This window comes from Anopheles cruzii, chromosome 2 (assembly GCF_943734635.1).
Source record: "Anopheles cruzii chromosome 2, idAnoCruzAS_RS32_06, whole genome shotgun sequence".
NCBI lineage: Eukaryota > Metazoa > Arthropoda > Insecta > Diptera > Culicidae > Anopheles > Anopheles cruzii.
The window spans coordinates 20,495,617-20,517,096 of record NC_069144.1 but is presented as its reverse complement, the minus strand read 5'-3'; the positions used below and the strand labels follow the sequence as shown (position 1 = coordinate 20,517,096).

Sequence of the window (21,480 nt, the reverse complement as noted above, 5' to 3'; positions counted from 1 at the left end):
CAACAAACCCATCGACTTCATGCTCCGCATCGATGCATGAGAAACATGAGCTAACGCTTCCCGGGCTTCGTTTTCGCCCCTTCGAGACGCCCGAGACGGTGCCACCGCACCAAAGTGTCGTTAGCCGCAGATGCGATATGTTTATGCGCTGTGAGTCGGCCACCAAACACTGCTGCACTGCAAACGGCCATCGTGTTCTGCGCCGACGAAGGTAATGGGTCGGGCACGGCACAGTGGCACCTTCTGCGTCGATCAAGAAGACCTCGTAAGAGGTTTGTTTGCCGATGAAACTGGTGACTGGCCTCGTTGGAAGATGCAGCGAATCTCTCGGGTGGATAAACAAGCAGCTGAGCTGCGGTGTGGTGCGGTGTGGTGAGCAGTACGACACGCCGGTCACCGGTTTTTCGGTTGCACTCAGCGCACTTTGACCCTCGCAGTGCCACCGAGAGAGCGGCGAGTCGGGGGACGAGACGACGACGCTGTAATGTTGACATCGTTACTAGCGGAGAAAGAAATGATATTACCGCTACGTACATGAATGCATGAGAACACCGACGCTAGGGGGCTTAGTCGTCAGGACATCCCGACATCCCGACCGACATCGGCAGCAGCAGCAGCTTTGAGTTAAAAGCAAAGGAAAACATCTAACAACAGGAAGGGGCAAACGAGGAGGTGGCGTCTTGACGCCGGCGACGAGGTGTAAAGCTTTGAGACATTCAATCGTCGAAGGACACGCGTACATGGTTTCGGGGGCACCTTCAAACAGTGGGCTCTTGAGTGGTTAAAATTCGATTGTGAAGTAAACATCTCGTTTTCGTAATGATGCCCATAATTTTATTAAATTAAAGTCGAGTCGAACCTTAAAATAAATAAACAAACGACAAAGCAACGGAAAAGAATACAACACGTAAGCAAACAAGTCGATCGAACTGTGAAATGAAATAAAACGAACTAAGCAAAATTTAAAATACGACAAAGTGTAGAGTGTACGCATATGAAACCAAACGGTTTTAAATTTTCCCTTTAACTGTTGTCATTTGTCGTTCGAATTCTGGAACCACCGGCGAAAGCTTTCACTCCAAGTGCCGAGACCTGGCGCTGGTTATGATTGCGCTGGATCTGGAATGAAATCGCTGTTTACATCCTCGGATATTCATGGCCGATATGAGCATGTGAGCACAAAGTAAGGACCGCGCCCCGCCCGGACTCTGCCGCAGTGTCGCAGGCACAGGGACGCAAAATCGTGTCTTAGTCGGGTCTCGGGTGCTTTTTTCCGTCCCCTGGTTGGTCCGTTTTCGTTGCTTCTTCTCGAGCTTAGCTCTACGCTCTTCACAATGCATCCCGAAGACGTTTGTTAGCGAAGACGGAGCCGATCTCAAAGACGCCGTACTCTTGAATGACGCTTTGGTGCTGAATGGGCCTCGGGGGTGGTGAAAGGAGGGGTGGGAAAAGGGCGTGGGGGTCGTCGCCCGTTCTCCAGGCGGCACCGCACACACATGGGGAACATTTTCACCCGCCGGCCCAATGGGGAAAACGTGTCTTGAGATGGCGCTGAATAGACGGGCCGAAAGTGTGCACGTTTCTAATGAGGTCCTTCACCTTTTGCCCACTGCACCGGGGACGGTGTGAATGTACAAGCAATAAATAGAAGATTGCTAACCCAACCCATCGCTTCACCGCGTTCGGCACTGCACGCGGTCTGGGCTCCGTCCGTCTCGGCTTTGGCACGCTGTTGAATAAAAGTTAATAACTTTGTTCGGAGCATCGTTTCTAATGGCATGCGGCTCATCGGCGGCGTCCTCGTCTGGCTTCCAAGGGCTCATCGGGTTAAAGTTATCATGTGCGAACCAGTTGCGGCATTTATGCTAGGGCTAGCCGTCGGAGTGCTTGACGGGAGAACAGTTTTAATCTCAAATTAAAGCTACGATAACAGCCCCCATTTTATAGCCATGTCTACGATGTTGCGCTAAGTGACGTACCGAAATGGAGCTCACATTTATACGATATCGAGTAGATGCCTCCGAACGCATATAGCTATTTATATGTATGTTAAAATGAATGTCTGATATACAGTGATGATGATGACATGATGATGACTGACGCAAACACGTTGATCACGTGGTGCGTCAGTCATGTGAACGTTCAAACGATGCTGTGGATGGATGAAGCTGTAAATTGGTCAACAAAATTTCTCAACTCGCTCGATTTACCAGGACTGCCTCCTCATAACTCGAAGTTGTAGGATGGATCTATGATTATTCCTTTGAGTTTCCTGAGCGACTCGCTTTTGTAATAGCTATCGTTACAAGTATGTGGATAAAACGTAGAAAATGATTGCTCAGCAGCAATTCGATGCATTCCATTGAAATCAATGATCAATGATTTTTCCAATAAAGTAACTTGAATTACCTGACCAAAATGTTACCATATCCGTCAAAACGAAATACAAATTTAACATTCCTTGAATAATAATAGGAATCTGCCATGTATTCTACGGGAAGCGAGAAGCGAAGTAGATTGGATACGTCACCAGGAAGTCCGCTCCTTTAAAACGTCGGATCAATGAGCAATACGAATAAAATTATCTGACTATGACAATAATTACACATATTAACATAATGCTTACTAGCAAATGTTTTCTTTTCCCATAGTAGTATAGCGATCGCAAATACTAACAGCAGGGATGCCTGTGACTTTGACGTTATTGCAAGAAAAAGAAAACGAAAAGAATCTACCAGTTCGTCGGGTGTTGAGAATGAAAAGCCCGTTTTGCGCCACATGCGGCAGCATAACTGGCGGCAGCGTGAGCAGGGGCAATAAAACTGATTTGTGAGCGTCTTTTTTCGGCACCGAAGCCACCAGAGCGAAGCCGGCCGCTTGAAGATTCATATTTTATTTACCACCAATTGGGGTTATTAAAATATTTTATTCAAACCCACAATTGATATTTTAAATCCACTCTTAGGATAAAAAATTGATGAAGGTTTCTGGGCTGTTGCGCGCCAGCGGTTGGCAGTTTACCGGTTTCGACCGTGGTGGCAACGGAGTCCTTCCGACAGGGGCAAGGTGTGAACGTGCCACCCAGACTCGGTGTGACCGAAACAAAAGGTGGTTTTGGGGAGGGTTTTTACTTTCCCGAACGTCCGGGCGTTTCGGGTTGTGAAGTTTCGTTGACAAAAAAAAAAGCGGCAGCTACCTGGCGACAGCTACGAAAACAACGGCAACTCCTTTTCCCAACTCCGTCGCCGACGTGAAGGTTGTGCTCCGCAGGGATTCAGATAAGGAACCCCTTGATGCCAGCCGGGGGGTGCTTGCGGGATTTGGGAAGCATAAGTAGTGTACAGTGGAGCGGGAACGGGAACCACCAGGGATTGGCAACAGCTGGCGGTGGAGCTGGCGAACGAATTGCGTAAGGCAAAATTATGTAAATTATCACCCCGAAAACATTGCACCTTGCGCCGACCGGGGGTGGGGCTGGGTCCCCGCTTGCATGGTGGGAGCAGACGGGCGTGGTTTGACTTTTCGAGGAAGGATTTACACGCCATTCGGTGTAGCTCCCTCCCCTGTGGGCCATCTGGGTTGGGGCACAGTTAAAAGGTCGCACACCAGCCACCCGGCACCGACCCGGCGTCTAATAATTCTTTTTGTTTTGAACACTTGGAGGGCGCTGAAGGAAAAGCTGTTTCGCTTCGGAAACGACTTCCGAGAATGGGTTAACGTTGGAGGTGTCTTTCGCTCTGTTACGTGCTGATGGAAGCATAAGCTTTAATTTGGTTTTATTCACCATCGTAGACTGCGTGGCGGATTGTTTATATCATTCCCGAACCGTGACACCGCAAAGATTTGTAAAACGTGGCCTTGATCCTGTTCAAGTTGAGGCACTTCAGGAGTTATTGGAATGAACCACTGTTTTGGAAGTTCCATAAAGATATTACCAAAACAACAGGAAAACATATGGAATAGGTGTCAACGTTATTCATTTTTAACAACACCAAAGTTAGGACCAAAAAAACTCAGTTTGTACTAATTCATGTCCTAAGGTGGCGTCTGTTGGTAGGTATTTATCTTTTCATGAGTGTAAAAGTATGCAACTATAATTTGTTCATGTATTTAATTTATTTTATTTGTTCATTGATTTATGGAATGAGGTTCCGAAACTGTTTGGTTCGTCGAGGAACGTGTCCAGGTCCTGCACTGCTTACCTTCCCGTTCTGCTCCCAATTCAGACAAACTGAACACGAAACCAGCGGTATGTAAGCCTAGTGATTTTTATTATCATAAATCGACTCTTAAGATGGGTGAAAATGCTGACACTGTCGCTGCTAAGTACTGACCTTAATGCAAAGAAATACACGAAAAAAAAACAATGGCACCACCACACTCGTAGCCCCTAAATACTGTAGCTGATAACACCGCACGCCGCTTGTCATAGCTCGTCATGCTCGTCTATGGATGTGTTTTTGTTGTTGTTGTTGTTGCTGCTGTCTGTCTGTGGTCTGGTCTTCCTTCTTCCTCTCTGGGATCGGCTTGGAAGTGCCGGGTTCGGCCTCTAGCGCCGGTTCATCGCTTCCTCTTCGCGCTTCAGAGCTTGCACGAGGACGATGCCCAGCACGCCGTTGCAAGTCTGCGTGTGAGATGGGGAGGAAAAACGGACGTGAGGACGCTCAGTCAGATGGACACACCGAGGTAATGGACCACACCGAGCAGTGCGGAGTGCAACTCACGTGAACTGCCGCCAGTATCATCGCCATGATGGCGGCCCACACCGACTTGTCCTCCAGGAACCAGGTCAGCTCGTTGACGCAGCCGTGGAAGAACGCATTTCCGGTGACGGTGTCGCGGCACTCGAGCGGCAATGGCTGGCGCATGACCATGTAATCGTTCGGTCCGTCCGCTCCACAGCAGCCAATCTGAAACGCACCACAATTCGAAGCATTCGGAGCCGTTAGGCAAGGCGTGGGCTGGTCAGTCGAGTCCCGGAAGTGGTCACGTTGGGTGGAAGTTACGGTCACGTTGTCGCTCGTGAAAAAGCACTCACTCATTAGAAGAGCGCCAATATCGGGTACAATTTACCAATCGGAGCACCCAGAAGGAACCCACTCTCCTCGACGACGATGAGGCTTCCTTAATTATCCTGGCTCCAAAGGAGACCCACTTTAGTTGGGTGGGCTTAAAAGAGGTTGCCGGAGGGCAAATGGGAGCATTCGTTCAAAAAGCAGAAAGCTGATTACGGTTACGGTCGGTCACGATACGCTTCTCGACAGAAGTCGATCTATTTAGGGACAATCCTTTTCAGTTCGTAGCGGGATGCTTAAGGAGATCGATGGCATTGGAAAGTATTTTAAATACCTTTCCGCCGTTCTGTCCAGGCATTATTTAAAACAATGTTTCATTGTAAACGGAAAAATAATTCAACAACATTTTCAAATGAATTCGAAAAAATGCAAAAAAGAAAACAGTCAGCTTTGATCACGACTCTGATTTTGTAGCAAACTTTGCATCGTTAAATTGAAACATAAAAATTTCCTTTGAAGGTTACCGGTTGTTGGCGAAAGGCACGTTCTCAGCTGAGAACAATAACGCCAATTCGTAAACGATAAGATGATTGTTTAATATTTGCCTACAATCGATAAAGGGCCATGATCCTCTATCGGAGCACCAAATGGGGAGGACCTCATGCTCGCCACCCCGAGCCCCTGGCAACTTGAGCCGGGCCGAAAGAACAAGGATCGCCCGCCGTGTGGGGCGAGCCTGGTGGAGCGAGGCTAAACAAATATCCATTAGAAGCTCACATTTCACAATTAATTCCATTGTTCCGCAGACCGGCAGACGATACGATGCGGACAACGAAGGCCTGTGACGAAGTGTCACTCCGCCGACACAGACCCGTCCCGAGCCTAGCTAAGCCGGGTGCTCGGTGTTTGATTTCAATAATGGATTAATGAACTGTGCTGTGAAACTCTTTAGTCCCGGGTCCGGGGCCCTGGTCTAGCCGGGCCCAGGCTGCCTCGTTCGAGGCTTAGCTCGAATGCAACTTGCAGCTGGCCGTGGCGGGTACTTACACTCTCCTGGATCAGCTTCAGGGCGGCCGACGAGTGCGGGTGCTCGGAGGTGACGATGAAGCGGAGCATCGTGTGGCGAATCAGCGGCTGGATGCTGGAGTTCATTGTGGAGAAGTCGAGCAGAATGGCCGACCCGATCACGGTCAGCACGAACAGGAGCACTTGCGTCCCAATGAACTGGAAGAGGGATTAAAATGGTTTTTGATCACATTCACTCTCTGGTTTGTCTCTGTGTGAGGGCGCATAAATCGAAAGACAGTAGATTATCATTAAAGCTTAACGGTTGCCAATGGTTGAACCCACTGGTCGTGTTGAGAAATGGTGCAAAAAATCGATTCCCAGATTTAATTTAGTAACACTTGGAGTAACAATTTCATTATTTAACGAACAATGTCGACAACATGGCAGCCAGAGCGTAACAAATTTAACAAAGGGTTACAAATTTAGAATAGATTGAAAAAATCTCTTGTATGAATATTTTTTTTTCTTTAATTGAAGTGTTAGCAAATCTTATGCTGATATCGTTAACCAGCAAATGTAAGAAGATGGAGCCGTTTTGATGATCAAATACTGTCCCAATTAAACATAGTTTTATGGACTGTTCAAACATTTTATTATACTATTTTATCCATTGTTTTCGTTTTAACCGATTCATTGACCCGGAAGTTTAAGCGTCATCAAATCCGAGCAATCCGAGCAATCCGAGCGAAATGAGAGCTATACTAGAAGCACCGCCGAGATGATAGCCTAAAAGATAGCTTTCAATACAGCCATTGCAGGCACAGATAGTGCGTAATTAAATACTGCACCTCGATTAAACGGGAAAACCGGGAAACAGCTGCGCAAACAAACTGTCCGCACACTCGAGGCTATAATCAGCGGAGAAACAAACAGCACAACAGCACCCGGCCGATTGTGTGGTGGTTTTTTGTTGTCGTTTGCATTGTATCAATATTTTACGCACATTTTACAATCCCGCGAGCAATGGGCCGCTCGTGGGGGGTGGGTGGCATCGATTAAGCCTCTGATTGCCGCCGATTGACTGGGCGCGCCCCGACGAGCCCGCCGAAGAAGCTGAACCGAACTGTGTTTCACCTGTTCGACAAAGAACGCCATCGAACGAAAAATTAATTACGGCTACGCTTTAACAATTACCCACCCGGCTCGATTCGGCCCGACGAGTTATCCGGCGCCATCGGCGGGACAAAATTCGTTTTCCACCGACCGACGATGGGGCAACGGAAACTTGGAAAATTGCACAATTACAAACATGATTAAGCCATGTAACGAGCCGATTATCCTGCCGCTGATAAATTAAGCTGTGTGAGCGGTCTCTACCACCACCACCACCGCGTTCGACGGCGTGAGTTGAGCGATTAAAATGTGTCCCCCGTGTGTCAATAAGCCAAACAACCCCGCCGGTGGTGCGGTGTTTTTGGTCTTCACCTTGCTGAATCCTGTTTTTATTTCGTTTTGTGGGGAGTAGGTATAAAACAAAAGGATTATGAAGGGTGCCTAGCAATTTACTGTTGCGTATATTCGAGTAATAATGCACGGAGAGCTCCAAGTTCTTGTGGTGAAACGATGTGAACGATTTAAAATACTTCATACGGATCGCTAAACACGGTAAACGTGACCTTATATTTATAACAGGAGAACGTGCAGCGTAAGCGCTTCGGTTCCATTTCACACGCATACCTTTAGGCGCACACCACTAGAATGGGTCCAATCTGCTGAATATGTATGGGATTGTGAGATTGTTTTCAATATTCACTTCAAACGAACGAGATGTTGAGCGATGCCATGCACAAAGGGCTACTTTTGGGGATAATTTTACCTTTCGTCTTTCTCTAGCCAGCGCTATCGCCCATAACGCCAACCTGTTCCCGCCAATCATTGGCGCCATAAGCGGAGTTTGAACACATAAATATGGAGCACCTTTTCGCGCGAACGGGGTCGTAGTGCCATAATGTAGTGACGTTTAATTCACGACAAAAATAAACGATAAATAATTCTCATAAATCGGGAGCGCTGGTTGCGTGTGCCTAGCCGGCTGACGTATTGTGCCCACCTGATTATTATAACCTCGCTCACCGCAACCTGATCGTGGGCCATTTCTTGACGTAGCTCGCACCTTCTGGCACATGCTTTCAAACTACTCTTCATAACGCGTCCTTCGCCCTAGAGCGCGTCCTTCAAGCTGGTGCAGGTGAATTCAATTAAACTTCTGAATACATCAGTTCCCCCCGGGTTCGAGGGCTGCTTCCCGTGGTTACGCAACCCAACGGCCCGCGGGCCGATACCAATTTCACTACAACGGATCAATGGGCCCAACAAAATGGGCCCCAAGAAATGATTGAGAACGGGCTCTGCGAAAAAAGAAAAACACGGGCGTGCTCGTTCGGTAAGGTCTAAAGCTTCATTTGCGTTATGAAAAATTCATCCTTCGTTACCCGGGATGGCTGCACCGAAAGGGCAGCAAGGCTGGCGGTTGGCTGTTTATGCTGGCAGGGTTTGCGTGAATATAATAATTTAGTCGCTGGGTGGGTGAATGAATGCAAAGCGGAGCGAAGGTGGTCGTGCTCGGTGATTGGCTTATTGACTGGGGCCATTTACGAGCACAAAACTGCCGGCTGCCGGTTGGTTTCGAGTAGATTGTAGTAGCTCCAGAACCGTGGACGAAAATGGTCCATAATTGAACTCGGAGCTTCAGCGCTGAAAGGGTCCAGCCTTAGAGGGTGCGTCCCGTAACCGGCCAAAGGACACCGGACTCCCGGTAATGGACCCCGGTGCACCTTTCTTCGGGGCGAGCAGTAATCATACAGTCCACCGGGAGGGAAGCAGCAAAAAACGTCAAATTGAACTCTCTCGATGAAAAATTCAATCAACTAAAGCCATTCAATATTTGCTAATGGAACGACCCGCCGGACCGACGCTCCACCGGTTCCAGGTCAGCCGGGTGCAGCGCCCAACTGCAACTCAACGCCGCTGACCATTGCTGAACCGTCCACTTCGAACCAAGTGAAGAGGTGGTATTGAAAAGTCAATAGGTTTAATGAAGGCATAGCACTTTTTTATTACGCCAGCTAACGCTAACGAAGGTACAGAGCAGGTTTTTGTTTCAACAAACCCCGTTTCAATAGGATCGCATTAACAGTCGTTTTGAGTATGTTTGAGCAAAAATAAGTGAAAAGACTTTTTACGTTTGAAGCGTTCTGGTGCTGTAAACAGAGCATTATAGTGACTGCACTCGACGTTACAAGTATATTCACTTTTTCTACTATCGAACTATCAAGCTGCATAAAATTATCAACGCTCAGTAGGATTTTCTCAGGATGCCGCAGAATCCTGATAGATACGTAGATATAAAAAGTAGAAGCTGAATTGGTTTAATTCATTTTTTAAAGTAATACTACAACATCGATATCAACTACTTTGGGAAAAAGTAGCAAGAGAACACATTGACTACCTGCCATAGTAGCTTATAGTTCAAGTTACATAGTTTCTGGCGCTTTTCGTGTCATTCCAAAATTCATAACATACGCCTAGATGTTTGCAATTTGTGACATTGTTTTTCTATGGAATAAGTACCGACCGAGTCTGTCAATATGAAGTTATTATTTTATTCCGGAAACAATTTCACCAACCGCTTTAGGTAGCTAAAACGTATTCAAGCTCATTTAGGTTCTTCTTTCTTTAAATTGCCTATCGCACGAACCTGACTCGGCCGGGGCGGGTCTCCGCCTGATGTATAGCTAATGGTCGTAAGGGCCGTGTGAAGTTCCACCATTTAACGTGCAGTTCAACCCGTTCGTTGACTTATGGAACTTGCCTGATCGACTAAAGATACCATTCCGAGTGGGGTGAGTACCTTTCCCTCCCGAACCTACCTGATAGGCGGGAAAGGACACCTGACGGACGTGACAAAATGGTGTCGTGAGTGGGTCCACCGTACCGGGCCGCACACGCCGTTTCCCATGCTGACGACGGAAAGGAATACTATTCTTACAAATTATGTTACAACATCAAACGACACGCAGCCTCGTGGACGGGAAGAGAGGCTTTGCTTGCCAGCCAAGTGGTGCAGGGTGCCTATTCAGTCAGAAGGAGGCGCCTTCTACATGTCGAACGTTTTTCTTCCCACCGCCGCCTGGTTCATTATTATGCGCACAACCTTCTCGATGTCTCGATGAGTCTGGTGAGCTCGGTAGGGTTCTTGTCGGTCGGTTGAAAGAGGATCATAAATATTGGAAAACCCTGCCTACCGGTGCGCTCAGAATGCAGTCCGACCGACGCTGGCGGGTGGATTTATTGGCCTACCCGTGCTGCGAAGATTGACTTTCTTAACTCGGCCGAGGAGCGGCCAAGACGAAGAGGCCAGACATTCCATGGGCTATGAATAAGCAACGAGTGGCAGGCGGTTTGCATGGCAAGCGATTTCGTCCACCTCTCAGATCGTTCATGGCGAAGAAGAAAGTGCATATCGATGTCAATGGGCTGTATCGTACAGAACACAATGCACCCTTCGGAGTTTGAATGGCGACAAGTTTTCAAAAAACGTTTTCTTGTCACTGTATGCAGATAGTGACGGGAGATCCTTGAGCTAAGAGTTGCTGACATCTACGTTGGTTAAGGTTGTCTTCGGCCAAATTAACCGCTAATGTTACTACCTCTGATACATTAACTAGAGAACTACGAAAGGATTTCAAGGACAAGTACATACGTTCACGTGAAATGACTCAATAACTTTCTGAAGAAAATTGCTTAAGTAATATCATAACTTGATCTGCTCCTCATGTAAGAATCGATCCAACGCACTAGGTCCAATCTTAGATGCAGTGAGAACAGTTACAAAACCAGAAATGAATTCCTGAAAGGAAATATTGTAAAGTCCTTCGGTTCCAGAATATTTGGGCCCTCGTTCCGGATAGCATCAGATAGCTCGCGTTCTGAAAGCTGCTTTCAACTGTCGTTTGTTCGAAATGTTCAGCTCTACAGTGCCCGGCTTCTGAATCACGATCGGACAATCTTTTCATTTCCGGTTATCTAGAGTTACTGCAAGCTATCTTCAACCGAGGCCACTCCACTAGTTGTCAATTGTTTCTCAAGTAGCCCAACGTCCGGCTGGGCGGTGAGTAAAAATTACAACAATCTTGCCGGGCGTCCACGTCCACATCGTTCGTGCCTTTTTGGGTCCTTGGAACCACTGGATCGAAAATGGCCACCAAACACCAAACGCCTGCTTCAGCGCTGCTGCTGAAGGAACCTCAATAGCTGCCGGCAATGCGACAAACCGGTGTATTCTACCGGTGTGGAAGAATCAGACGTAAGAAAAAAAAAATAGTTTCCCCATCTGTCCCCCGATCAGCATGGGAGGCAAAAAGTCCCAAAAAAACTGAGTCCACCACCATCGCTCGGGAAGGAGCTGAGCGCACGGCTGACTGGTCTGTTCGACTCTGCCCGAGGCTTGAAACTCTCTCTTCCTGTGTGTCCTTTTTTCAAAACCGCTTTGTTTCACTTTTTATCGCGATTTTTTTCTCCTTCTTTTCATAGGGTTCCTGTGGGGTGCATCCTTTACCGCTGCGCCTGCCTAACTAAAACAGGTCCTTACATAACAGGGAACAGGAAGCACTCCAGGAATGGGGACTGCCTTCCTTCGGCACTTCGCGCGCCGAAGCCAACAATATCACAGACATCAGAGGGGAGGGCCGGACCGCCACCATCCGGGCTCTGCCGGACGCCACGTTGGTCAATCCGACTGCGGCCCATCCTGGTGTCCTGTGGAGGACCACAGAGCCAAGCGCAGCATTCCTCGCAGCATCTTCCGCAGCAGGTTGGGCCGCATTCCGGAGCGGTTCGCCCGTTGTCACGAACCGGACGTTATGAAAACCAATTTCCGTGATGTGATTGGAAATTTTTGTCATTTTTCATCATCTCGCTGGCACGCGGGCTCATCGCCGGCCAAGTCTGTGGCCTCCCGCGCTCTCTCTCTCTCACCCTCTGTCCCCCCTTTTCTGCCTCACTTCCCGATTACCGGTTTGGCGGTCTGGTTTGGTGCACTTTTTTTTATCGATTCTGCTTCTCATTTGTTATCATCTCGATTTCCCGACTTTTCTCTCTCGCTCTCTCCGTTGCGAGCGAGTGCGACGGACAGGGCATTGGTCTTTTTCCCATGTTTTTTTTTCGGTTTGGTTCGTTTTCGAAGCAATTTGCTACCTACAATAAGCCTGGTCCGGGGCGGTCCGGCACCGGCTGTGGTTGGTCTAGGCGCACAGCTAGTCCAGACATCTGACAACTGCTCATTATTCATAAATCCATTATGAAAACTTAATTGATTAATCATCACGGCGCTCGCCCGTGTGTGTGCGCCCAAATGATCCAGTTTCCGCACCGGAAGCAGCCCAGGTTTTCCGTCCGTTACGTGCCGTCCCGATTGCGCCTTGGCTTTGGGATCGTTTTTAAGGACGCACGTGCTGGCTAACTAATAGCTAACCGATTCCAGGCGTTCCTGAATGCACGTTAAGGTTAAGGCTAGACAATTCGATTACCATGCACCGTGTGTGTGTGTGTGTGTGTGTGTGTGTGGGTGGCAGCAATTTAGGCACAGTGTACGATGTGTCCACTCCAATCGTACTTTATTTTGATGCCGTAATGGTGCCATTGCTCTCAATAAAGGCACCCGGCACTTGAACCAATATTTGATTCCACATTCTGGTGAATTTAACTCGGCTTTATTGGTCGTCAAAGATCCGATACTGGCTGGCCAAAATCAGAGTGACCTCAGAAAGATGAAAATAGGTATTGGGAGCTTAACTACTAAAGCACACCGTTAGTGGGTCAAACTTAAGAGAGTAATGCTGATATGTATGAGTTCTTTCGTTGAGAGGAAGACAAGAAGCATAATTTCGAAGCTGCCGTTGCCGCATTTTAGGCACCGTACGAATTCAAAAGAGGCAAAACTGCGTCCTAAGCACAAACACGCTTAGCACGAGGTTGGAGTAATGCAGAGCTCCCTTCGGTTTCGATTTTTGCCAAGCCTTCCAAGCCCATCTTTTGCTCTGTAGTGTTGATAAAAAAATCGCAATTCAAACGTATTTGAAGCGTCACGAGATAAGAGTACACACATTCCATCAAACGTTAAGAAAAAAACACACCACCCATCGCGGGTGGCATCGATCTCATTCTTATTCGCAGTACGAATTGCCGACGTCATCAATGGGACAATTTTTCACCACCCCGCCACTGAACGGAGCGTTCGTTTTGCACAGATTTTCCATTTCCCGTGAGCCCGTTCGCCTCCGGCGCCTATGCAGCAATGTTGAGAATAAATAATGAAAATTTATGTATGAAACACATTCTGTGTCGCGGACCATCCGAGCCATCGCTTCCTACTCACGTACTCGGTCCACGGTGTAGAATAGTAGAGATCCCGATGATCGCGATCTTCTCCATGTCACGCTTTTATCGCACAGAATAACGGCGAAGAGCCTGGTGAAGCGCGTCGAGAAACCGATAAATAAACGAGATTCACAACGTTTCTGGTATTACTCGGGTGAAACTCCAAATCTCACAACCGCCGGCCGTCCAGCCAGATCCAGACGGGTTGACCGAAGCGGCTGAGCATAGCTCTTGAGGCTGAGCGAAGCACTCGCGAAGCAGTCATGCAGTCGGAAGAAATAAGTGAAGCGATTTGCCAATCCGATTGTTTGTGTCGTTTACATAGCGACGGCTTAATGGAGTAGGGAGCTGAGAAGGAACACATTCAGCACGGCTCTGGTCAAAGTTGGCGTTCAAAGTTACGCGAATGGCGTACAATTTTCATCCGGAAAATTCTGAAAATCGAACCACTTAACTTCTGATCCGTTACTAATTCCAAACGCACCTGAAATGGGAGCGCCTGTGGCAGTGCTGCGAATGTTACGATTTCTAAGCATCGCATTATTCCGGTCAACAAGCTGGCCACCAATGAAAGTCATCCGAATGTAGTACAAACATCGGTTTTAAACATTGACAACCGATAGCCGACCCACACACACACACACACGGTGGTGATAAACATAGCAACCCACCAAACAAACAGCCGTGCATCGTTGCCCAGATTGGTGGTTAGCATCCTGGTTGGCCCTGGCCGGTTGATATTAATTATCGGAGCCTCAAGAAATACCGTTGGCTGTGGTTGGCCGGCAGCTGACCGAAGCGTTATGTGGGGTTGATTAAAGTTGTGTTTAAGCACACATTGGCGGTTAAGAATCGTTCCGTTCGAACACACTGTGCTCAGCTCCGTTTTGTTGGTAAGCATTGAACGTTCTCTTTCCGATTCGTAGTCCACTTGTACCTCATTGTTGTTAGTTTGATGTTGCAATATTTTTCTTGGATTTTTCCCCTAATTTGCGTTTCTATACAACAACAAGATTCATGATCAACTTGATAATGTTGAAAAGATTCTCATGTTTCGAAAAACGGGCCAACATACACTGGAAAGTCGCTTAAAAACTAAGAGCAACAGCCTAGTAAAGAGAGGCTAGGTCAAAGGTAGTACAGGCTTCATCCGGGTAGTTTCCACGAAAACCCCGAGCACACCACAAGCGATGGATTTCCAGCGATGGCGACGAAAGTTTAAATTACTTCGTACGGATGCATCTATGCAAAAGCACACTCCGCAGGGCAGCGGGACCGGCCGGCAGGTGGCCCACTTCCAGTTCGAAAGAAGTTCGATCATCGCAAAGGGCGAAGAGCAGCAAACAATCCGCTCACCGAGAGGACGAGATCGTGATTCCTGTGGCAAACCCTGTTCGGAACCCCGGTAGGCAATGCAACGAACGGCCCAACAAGATGCAAGTTACGTCTCGTCTGCCGAGGTATTGGTAAACATTGGCGTTGCTTTTATCTGGCCTCACTCTGGCGATGCTTTTTTTATGATTCCACCGGCACTCCCCAGGGAGTTTGGTATTTTTGGCTTGAGAAATGTTTTCGGGACCCTCCGAGCCTTGCAGGGTTGCTGGGTTTCTGGAAAACGATGGTTTCAAAACCTGTGCACGCAGCGTGAGGTAGGGCGTTCGGGGCCCATTCTTTACGGACCGATTGCTTTCTCGGTTTCATTTAAGCCGCTCGACGGTTCGCCGGTGCTGCGGCCGTCTCTTTCGATTTCCGGGCCTGCTTTGTGTGTGAAGAACAGGAACCCGGGCCTTTTTCCGTACAGTAAATGCAAGCAGCCCCCAAAAAGGTTGTCCCGCTTGGCGGAGGTAATGCGCCCTGGTGTAGCGGTAACGATGGTAAACTTTCTCCTGCTGCACTGAAGGGGCCACATTGGGATGGGATGGGAAGTAACTATGGAGCCGGAGACTCGCTTTGTTTCACGCTGGTTGTCAAACAGCGGATCCCGGGGCGGGATGTGCCCGAAAGTGTAGGTTTTACTTTTCTGTGCGGCGAATGTTTAATGCTTGACTGGCACATAATGTATTCGATTCAGCTTGGCAACAGATTGGCGGGTATGGTACGGTAACCACAAAAGCAGAATGCAAGCCTCGCAACGAAATTGCACTCCAGGGAGCGCGAAGACTTTGGAGTAGTGAATCAATTCACCAGAAATCAATATTCCGGCCCCGGTTTCGAGTAAGGTTTGCTTTTGTTGACGCTTTGCTTCAGCATAAGTGCACACCGAATTCATTCACATAATTTATAATGGTAGAGAAACAATAATGTTGCAAATGGATTGACGCCTAATAATAGTGACTTAACGATTGCATACTATTAGGCGAATATGAACGTATGTATTCCTTAATTTAATATTTATATTTTGTGCTCAACATCGATGGCTTTCAAGAGCAACCGATTGTCAGTAATGTTACTCTGGATATTTTAGTATATATTAAAAATGTAAGGTACAAGGACATCCGGTCTTGGATTTGTATGGGACACACGCATCCAGAGCGCTGCTTATGGCTATCAAAAATCTTGCACAATCAAATTTTGGCCGACCCGAACGCGACCCCAAAACGGTGGCTGCCAAATTTGCAATCACGGTCGGGCCGTATAATGGTAAAAGCGCGACTTCATACATCGATGAACCGGGTGCATTATCTTCCGAGGCCATTTTGCGCATCATTACACTGGCGGAAAAGAGGTGGAAAATTGCAAGAAAACACTCGACTAAGGGGTCGGAAAAATCCCTAAATGCGCCTTCAGCGACCGCTGCGACAGTGCGGACGCGCGCACTGTTCGGTCCGTGCCTAACGATGGACGCTTCAGAAAGTGCGGAAAAGCAGCAGACCAATAAAGAAACGATGCACGAGCCAAATTCGCAAACAAAACGGTCCGTAATAGTTCCGGCCCGGCAACTTCTGCAGTTCCGGTCCGGTCGGTCTGCTGCTGCATGGTGAAAGCAATTAAAGTTATGCGTTTGCCGTTTTCTTTCCGCGCGTCGGACAAGATTGTAATCGGTGCTGGCAGCCGGCAGTCTGGCAGTCGGCAGGTCCTGGCCCTGTTTGGCGTCCGTCGGGGCCCCGGGTGCTTCAGGGTGCGCCATTATCATAACAAAACAAGTCACCGGCGCGCGTCGGATTCGTAAAGTGTGCGTCGCTACGGTTAGTTCGGTTGGATGATTATTGAAATTGGTTTTTCTGCAAAAGTCCCGGGCCGCCGAAACCTGTCAGCTGCAAACGTTTGCTGGCCGCTGCGGAGCGAAGAAAGTGTTCCCGACGGCGCCGGTGGCCTTTGGTAGTGCTTTGTTTTTCTTTCCCGTTCGGTGAGCCCCCTTCTAAGAAAAGTATTTCCTGAATTCATGATGATCTCTGGCTGCAGGCCGCAGCGTATTACATTATTCATGCCTTAATTGACACCAAAGTGTCATGTTGGGTAAGCTACCAGCACACTTCAATGGTTGGGAGCGGAAGAGCCGCCTGTCGGCATATGTTGCAATCACACCGGCCGCTGACACTTGCAGTGTCTCCCAGAAAACTTTGGCCCTCGGTTCGGTGGTTCAAAGTTTTCATACCAAAGTCCGGTGCCGTCACCGCAAGACATATCGTTGCCCCCTCGGCGACAAAGAATGACACCGGACCGGCAACGGACGATCGGCTGTCAGTTCGGTGGGCTGGTTGGCGGTACGAATGTCACCGGCAACGGGCATACTGAAATTCATTATTCAGCACCGACGTGGGTCTGGCGATTCGATGGCGTTCATTAGACCTGTCAGCGACAGCGATCTGAAAGCGATCGAAGCGAAACGTAAGTCGCGGTGCCGCATTGTTTCGAGACATTCCGGACAAGTTGGCGGTGTCGTTTTGGTTTCGGTTACAAGCTTTTTCTTTGACTCACTTGGACGTGGACAGTGGCACATTCGAGCGTTGATTCGTCGGGAAAGTAGGTCAAACAAAATGCCGCTAAGCTCGAAAATCGAAATATTCCAATCGAATTATTTTGTTATCAACAGACAATTTTTACTTCCAAAATACATTCACTATAGGTTTTCGTTTTCAATGGCTAATTCTCTTTATAATGCTGTGGCTTATTGAAAACTACATCGGGTTTTTGTGACGAATGACTTTTACCGAAGCGGTTTTATGGTTATTTTGCTTTCTAAAAGACCGGATTTGCTAAATTGAAATTGGTTTTGCAAAGAAAATTGACCAGCTTTGGGTGTGTTAAAACTTCCTTCCAGTCAGACGTTAGCAACAGTCGCTAATTTAAGAGCATTAATTTTATACATCGATTTTATACATTAATCGGCTTACCCGGGGGGGGCAGCTCTTGTGCGCCGAGCTTATCGGTTCACTCCGGAGGAGGAACGGCACGGCTTGGGACAAAAAAGCGAAAAAGAAAAGAAAACCGATGCCCATTTGGTGAACTACCAGGCGACTCCATTTCGTCGACCACCGGGCGGCTCCATCGCCGTGACCAGTGCGACGACCGCGTCTGCGATTGCTCCGATCGGGCGACCGCAAGCAGGCAAGCGTTAAACAACAATGCGATTTATCTCCGCCCGCTGTCAGCCGAACCGGAAGCAGTCGAATGCATCCTGAAATAAGCCATTTGCCGGTGTGGTCGCTTTTTCCGTCTTTTATTCCCTCTTGCGTTGCAAGCGGGGACGAGAAACGAGGGAAAAACTGGCGCGCGTGGTCGGCGGACAGTCCCCCGAGTGGGCGACTACGGACTGCAATATTATGTAAATCAGCATGAAGTGCGCATTTTTGTGCTCGGTAAACAAATGATAGTTGCCATCAGTTTCCATCCCCGCCCGTACGTGTGGAAAATGTGTTTCTTTATCTCGCGGCTCGGTTCGTTTCCGATCGAGCTAACAATTCCCGCTGTGCCGTGGTCTCGATGACTCTTGGTGCTGGTTACAACACCTCGCCGTTGCATTGGAACAAAACATTTTGGGCGACATCTATTGCTTCGCTGTTTCGCGTTTAAACGACACAAAATGCGAGAGTTTAGTTGTTGTTTGTTGGTTTAGTTGTTTAATGATATAAATTAATTATTAATATATTAATTTGTGATGTGTGTCATTTTTTGTCAACGCATTTGCATAAATTCAATCGTTGGTTTTTCAGCCAATTTCTATCTCCATTCTTTAATTCTATGTTGGTGAATCAACTAAATGAAATACGCCTGAAGGTATGCAATACACATTAACTCTAAAGTTGAATTAATTTTAAAGACACCGATAAAACCATCAATTATATTTTCCCTTTTTTTCTAAAATAGTAAGCATACGGCCCTGTATGTGATCCTATTTTCTACCCAACAATCTACCCTTTTTTGGGAAGTAACCGCCCACAGTGGTCAACATCATTCGCATTCGTCGTTGGAAACTCCTTTGGCGAATGGAGCTTCTGTGCGTGTATCATACATTTGACAGCTTTTGAACTGACCTGCTAGCACAGCAAAACCCTACTTCGAGTTCACATTTGGCAATACTGGCATATTGGCATGTTTTTCTTGATTGAAAGCAATCTCCAATCAAATAGACTTTTGGACCGACGGCAGCTGCAGCCTACCGACATTAGGTGGTTATGAGCCGAGGTAGCCGCTACCGAACCCCGGCACACTCCAAAAGGATTAGATACGTGATCCGGACGAAAAACTAAATACAGAACCACACGCGCGACCGCTGATGAAATTCAAATGAGTCCCGTGCCCCTTTGGTATGCAAAACTCAAACCTACACACACTACCGGTTCCAGATTCTTATCGCTAAAGTTTCGCATCAAGGCCGTGCCCGTCGTATGACTGTCCTATCATCCGCCAACCGTCAATGGCTCTGCCGGTCTGTGGGGTTCAGGTGGGTGCGTGCGTGCTCTCCACTTTTTCCACCCAAACCATGGTCGTGCTTCTCATTTCATATGCATCGAAATGGAAAGTTGTGTCGAATTTTTAATCAACTTTCAAATTATCATTTTGTCACTCAGCGCTCCCAGCAGCAACGCCACGGCACGGCCACTGCAATGTTGGTGATCCCGCACCATCCTTCGAAAAGCGCAGCCGCCAAGAAGTTGGCTCGGCACCACGCGCTAAGGACGAGCTCGTGGTGCATGTCCCAGGTGGAGCTTCTCAGGAACGCCGGCAGCATTCTGTGGGCCAATCAGTCACAGCTCTCGATGCATGCCGTGAGTCGGGTTAATTTTGAGCCACATACACTTATGTGTAGGATTTTTCATATGCACGTTGCTCATATCTAAAATGGCGCTGACAGAAAAAGGAAGGACCTTTTTCCTAGGAGTGGCTAGAGCGCTACTTTGCTACTGCCACCGCTCGGGGAGGTGCGGCTCATTTCTATGCAGCGAGCATCGCGCCGACCATCTCGGACTCCGGATTCGGGTATGTGTCCGGTGGGCAATCCAAGCATTTGTTTTCCTGGTTTTCCCGAGCGCGCTCACGCGGTATTATTCTATGCGTGTAACGTGTTTATCCTTTTTCTGTTTCTGTCCAGCCCAGGCCGAGGATCCTCTGGGAGCGTCCGTGGCACGAGAGGTTCCTTGCAGCGTTGCCTTACCTCGCTCCCTACCGGTAAGCCGTGCGTATCCCCCGGGGACCCCAGTCGTTGCTTAATGTAATTCCTTCGCCCAGCAAAACAAAACCGGACACTACCGGGCAAAGGACGGCAGATCGACAATTCGATACAGTTGTTCCCTGCGGTGCGCTGCCGGGACATCCTGCAAGGTGTCCCGGCTAACATTATGCGTCCTTGGGCTATCTTCACCGAAACGTGCGAAGAAACCGGGTCATGGTCCTGCCTGATACCGCTGGAACGCGGCCCGCGTGGAACGGAATCGATTTCCCGAGCCGCATTTCACCCCGTCGTTTTTTGTTCATGGTCTAAGGTTGCCAGAATGGCCACAGTGCTCCCGGTAAAATGTATAAATTTCCCGTCGCACCATGACGCACTCTTTTTTGGGAGCCGATTATTGAGGACCAAATACCCGGGCTTTTGTTTAACTCACCCAAGGGCGCTCAGCATGATGTCAGCAGCTAAAGGCAAGAACTCAAAGTTGTCCACACGCACAAAGGGCACACTAACAAATTCTATTCACACATTCCTACACCTGCAAAAGACTGGGGCCTTCCAGTCTTCTAGTCGATCCCGGAAGCGCTCTATTTTAGGCCCTGGTTGGTTGGGCCGTGGTATCCTTTCCCCATCGGTCTTGCCATCAAAAGTGGACATGACGTTGCTGACAAATGGGCAGCATCTTGTCGGGATCGGAATCGCAAAGTAAAACTCATCCAACACAAGCTCATCAACGCGCCACTTGGAGAAACAATCTCCCGAAACGCACAGACAAATCGGCAATCGGCCTCCCTGTCGGGGTCATTCAGTCACGGGTGGTCCTGAATGGTGGATCCCGAGCGGTAGTAGAGTATATTTCACTTTGCAACGAGCGGTACTCGATCGCTGTGAGCACTGTGGGCTAACGTTCACTGACCGTCTCAACCCAGTTCTCCCACATAAAAACCCTGCAAAAACTAACAGATTCTTGCGGGTCTCAGGATTCTCGTTCGGACGCACCACGGGGTGGGCTCTGGTTCGAGCATCAACAATCCATCCGTCCGAGCATGGGGGAGATGTAATCACCATTAGGAGAATATTTTCACTTCAAAACCCAAAAATGGAAATCGGACCCGGCTCCCCTTTTCACCGGGTCGGGCCGCTCTGCCATTGCGTTGCTACTGTGTGGGATAAAAGTTCCCGTGGCTCAAAGAATTCCTTATTTTTTTTACAATAACGTTTTTAATTTGCTGACTTTATTTAATTTATTTTCTAACTAAACAATCGCTGGGTCTTAAAGCAACGACGAAACTGACCTAAATGACATGAATGAACGTAGACCAAGCTGAAACCAGGCAGCCAAAGCGTCTAGGCACCTGAGAGTAAAGCACGAGCTTATATACAGACATCCTGAACCCAAGCACGCTTGGACAT

At 48.2% G+C, this 21,480-nt stretch overlaps 1 protein-coding gene across 1 annotated transcript in view; it reads right to left on the bottom strand.

Annotated features, from left to right (window-relative positions):
* Nucleotides 1–4,270: 4,270 nt before the first annotated feature.
* Nucleotides 4,271–21,480, bottom strand: part of LOC128278631 (tetraspanin-2A) — a 41,362-nt gene continuing 24,152 nt past the window's right edge. The window contains exons 2-4 of the mRNA XM_053017363.1: nucleotides 6,063–6,239; nucleotides 4,725–4,910; nucleotides 4,271–4,624 (exon numbers count right to left, since the gene is read on the bottom strand). Of these exons, the coding sequence (XP_052873323.1) occupies nucleotides 4,550–4,624; nucleotides 4,725–4,910; nucleotides 6,063–6,239 (438 nt within the window). The 3' untranslated portion in view covers nucleotides 4,271–4,549. The remainder of the gene's footprint in view (nucleotides 4,625–4,724; nucleotides 4,911–6,062; nucleotides 6,240–21,480) is intronic.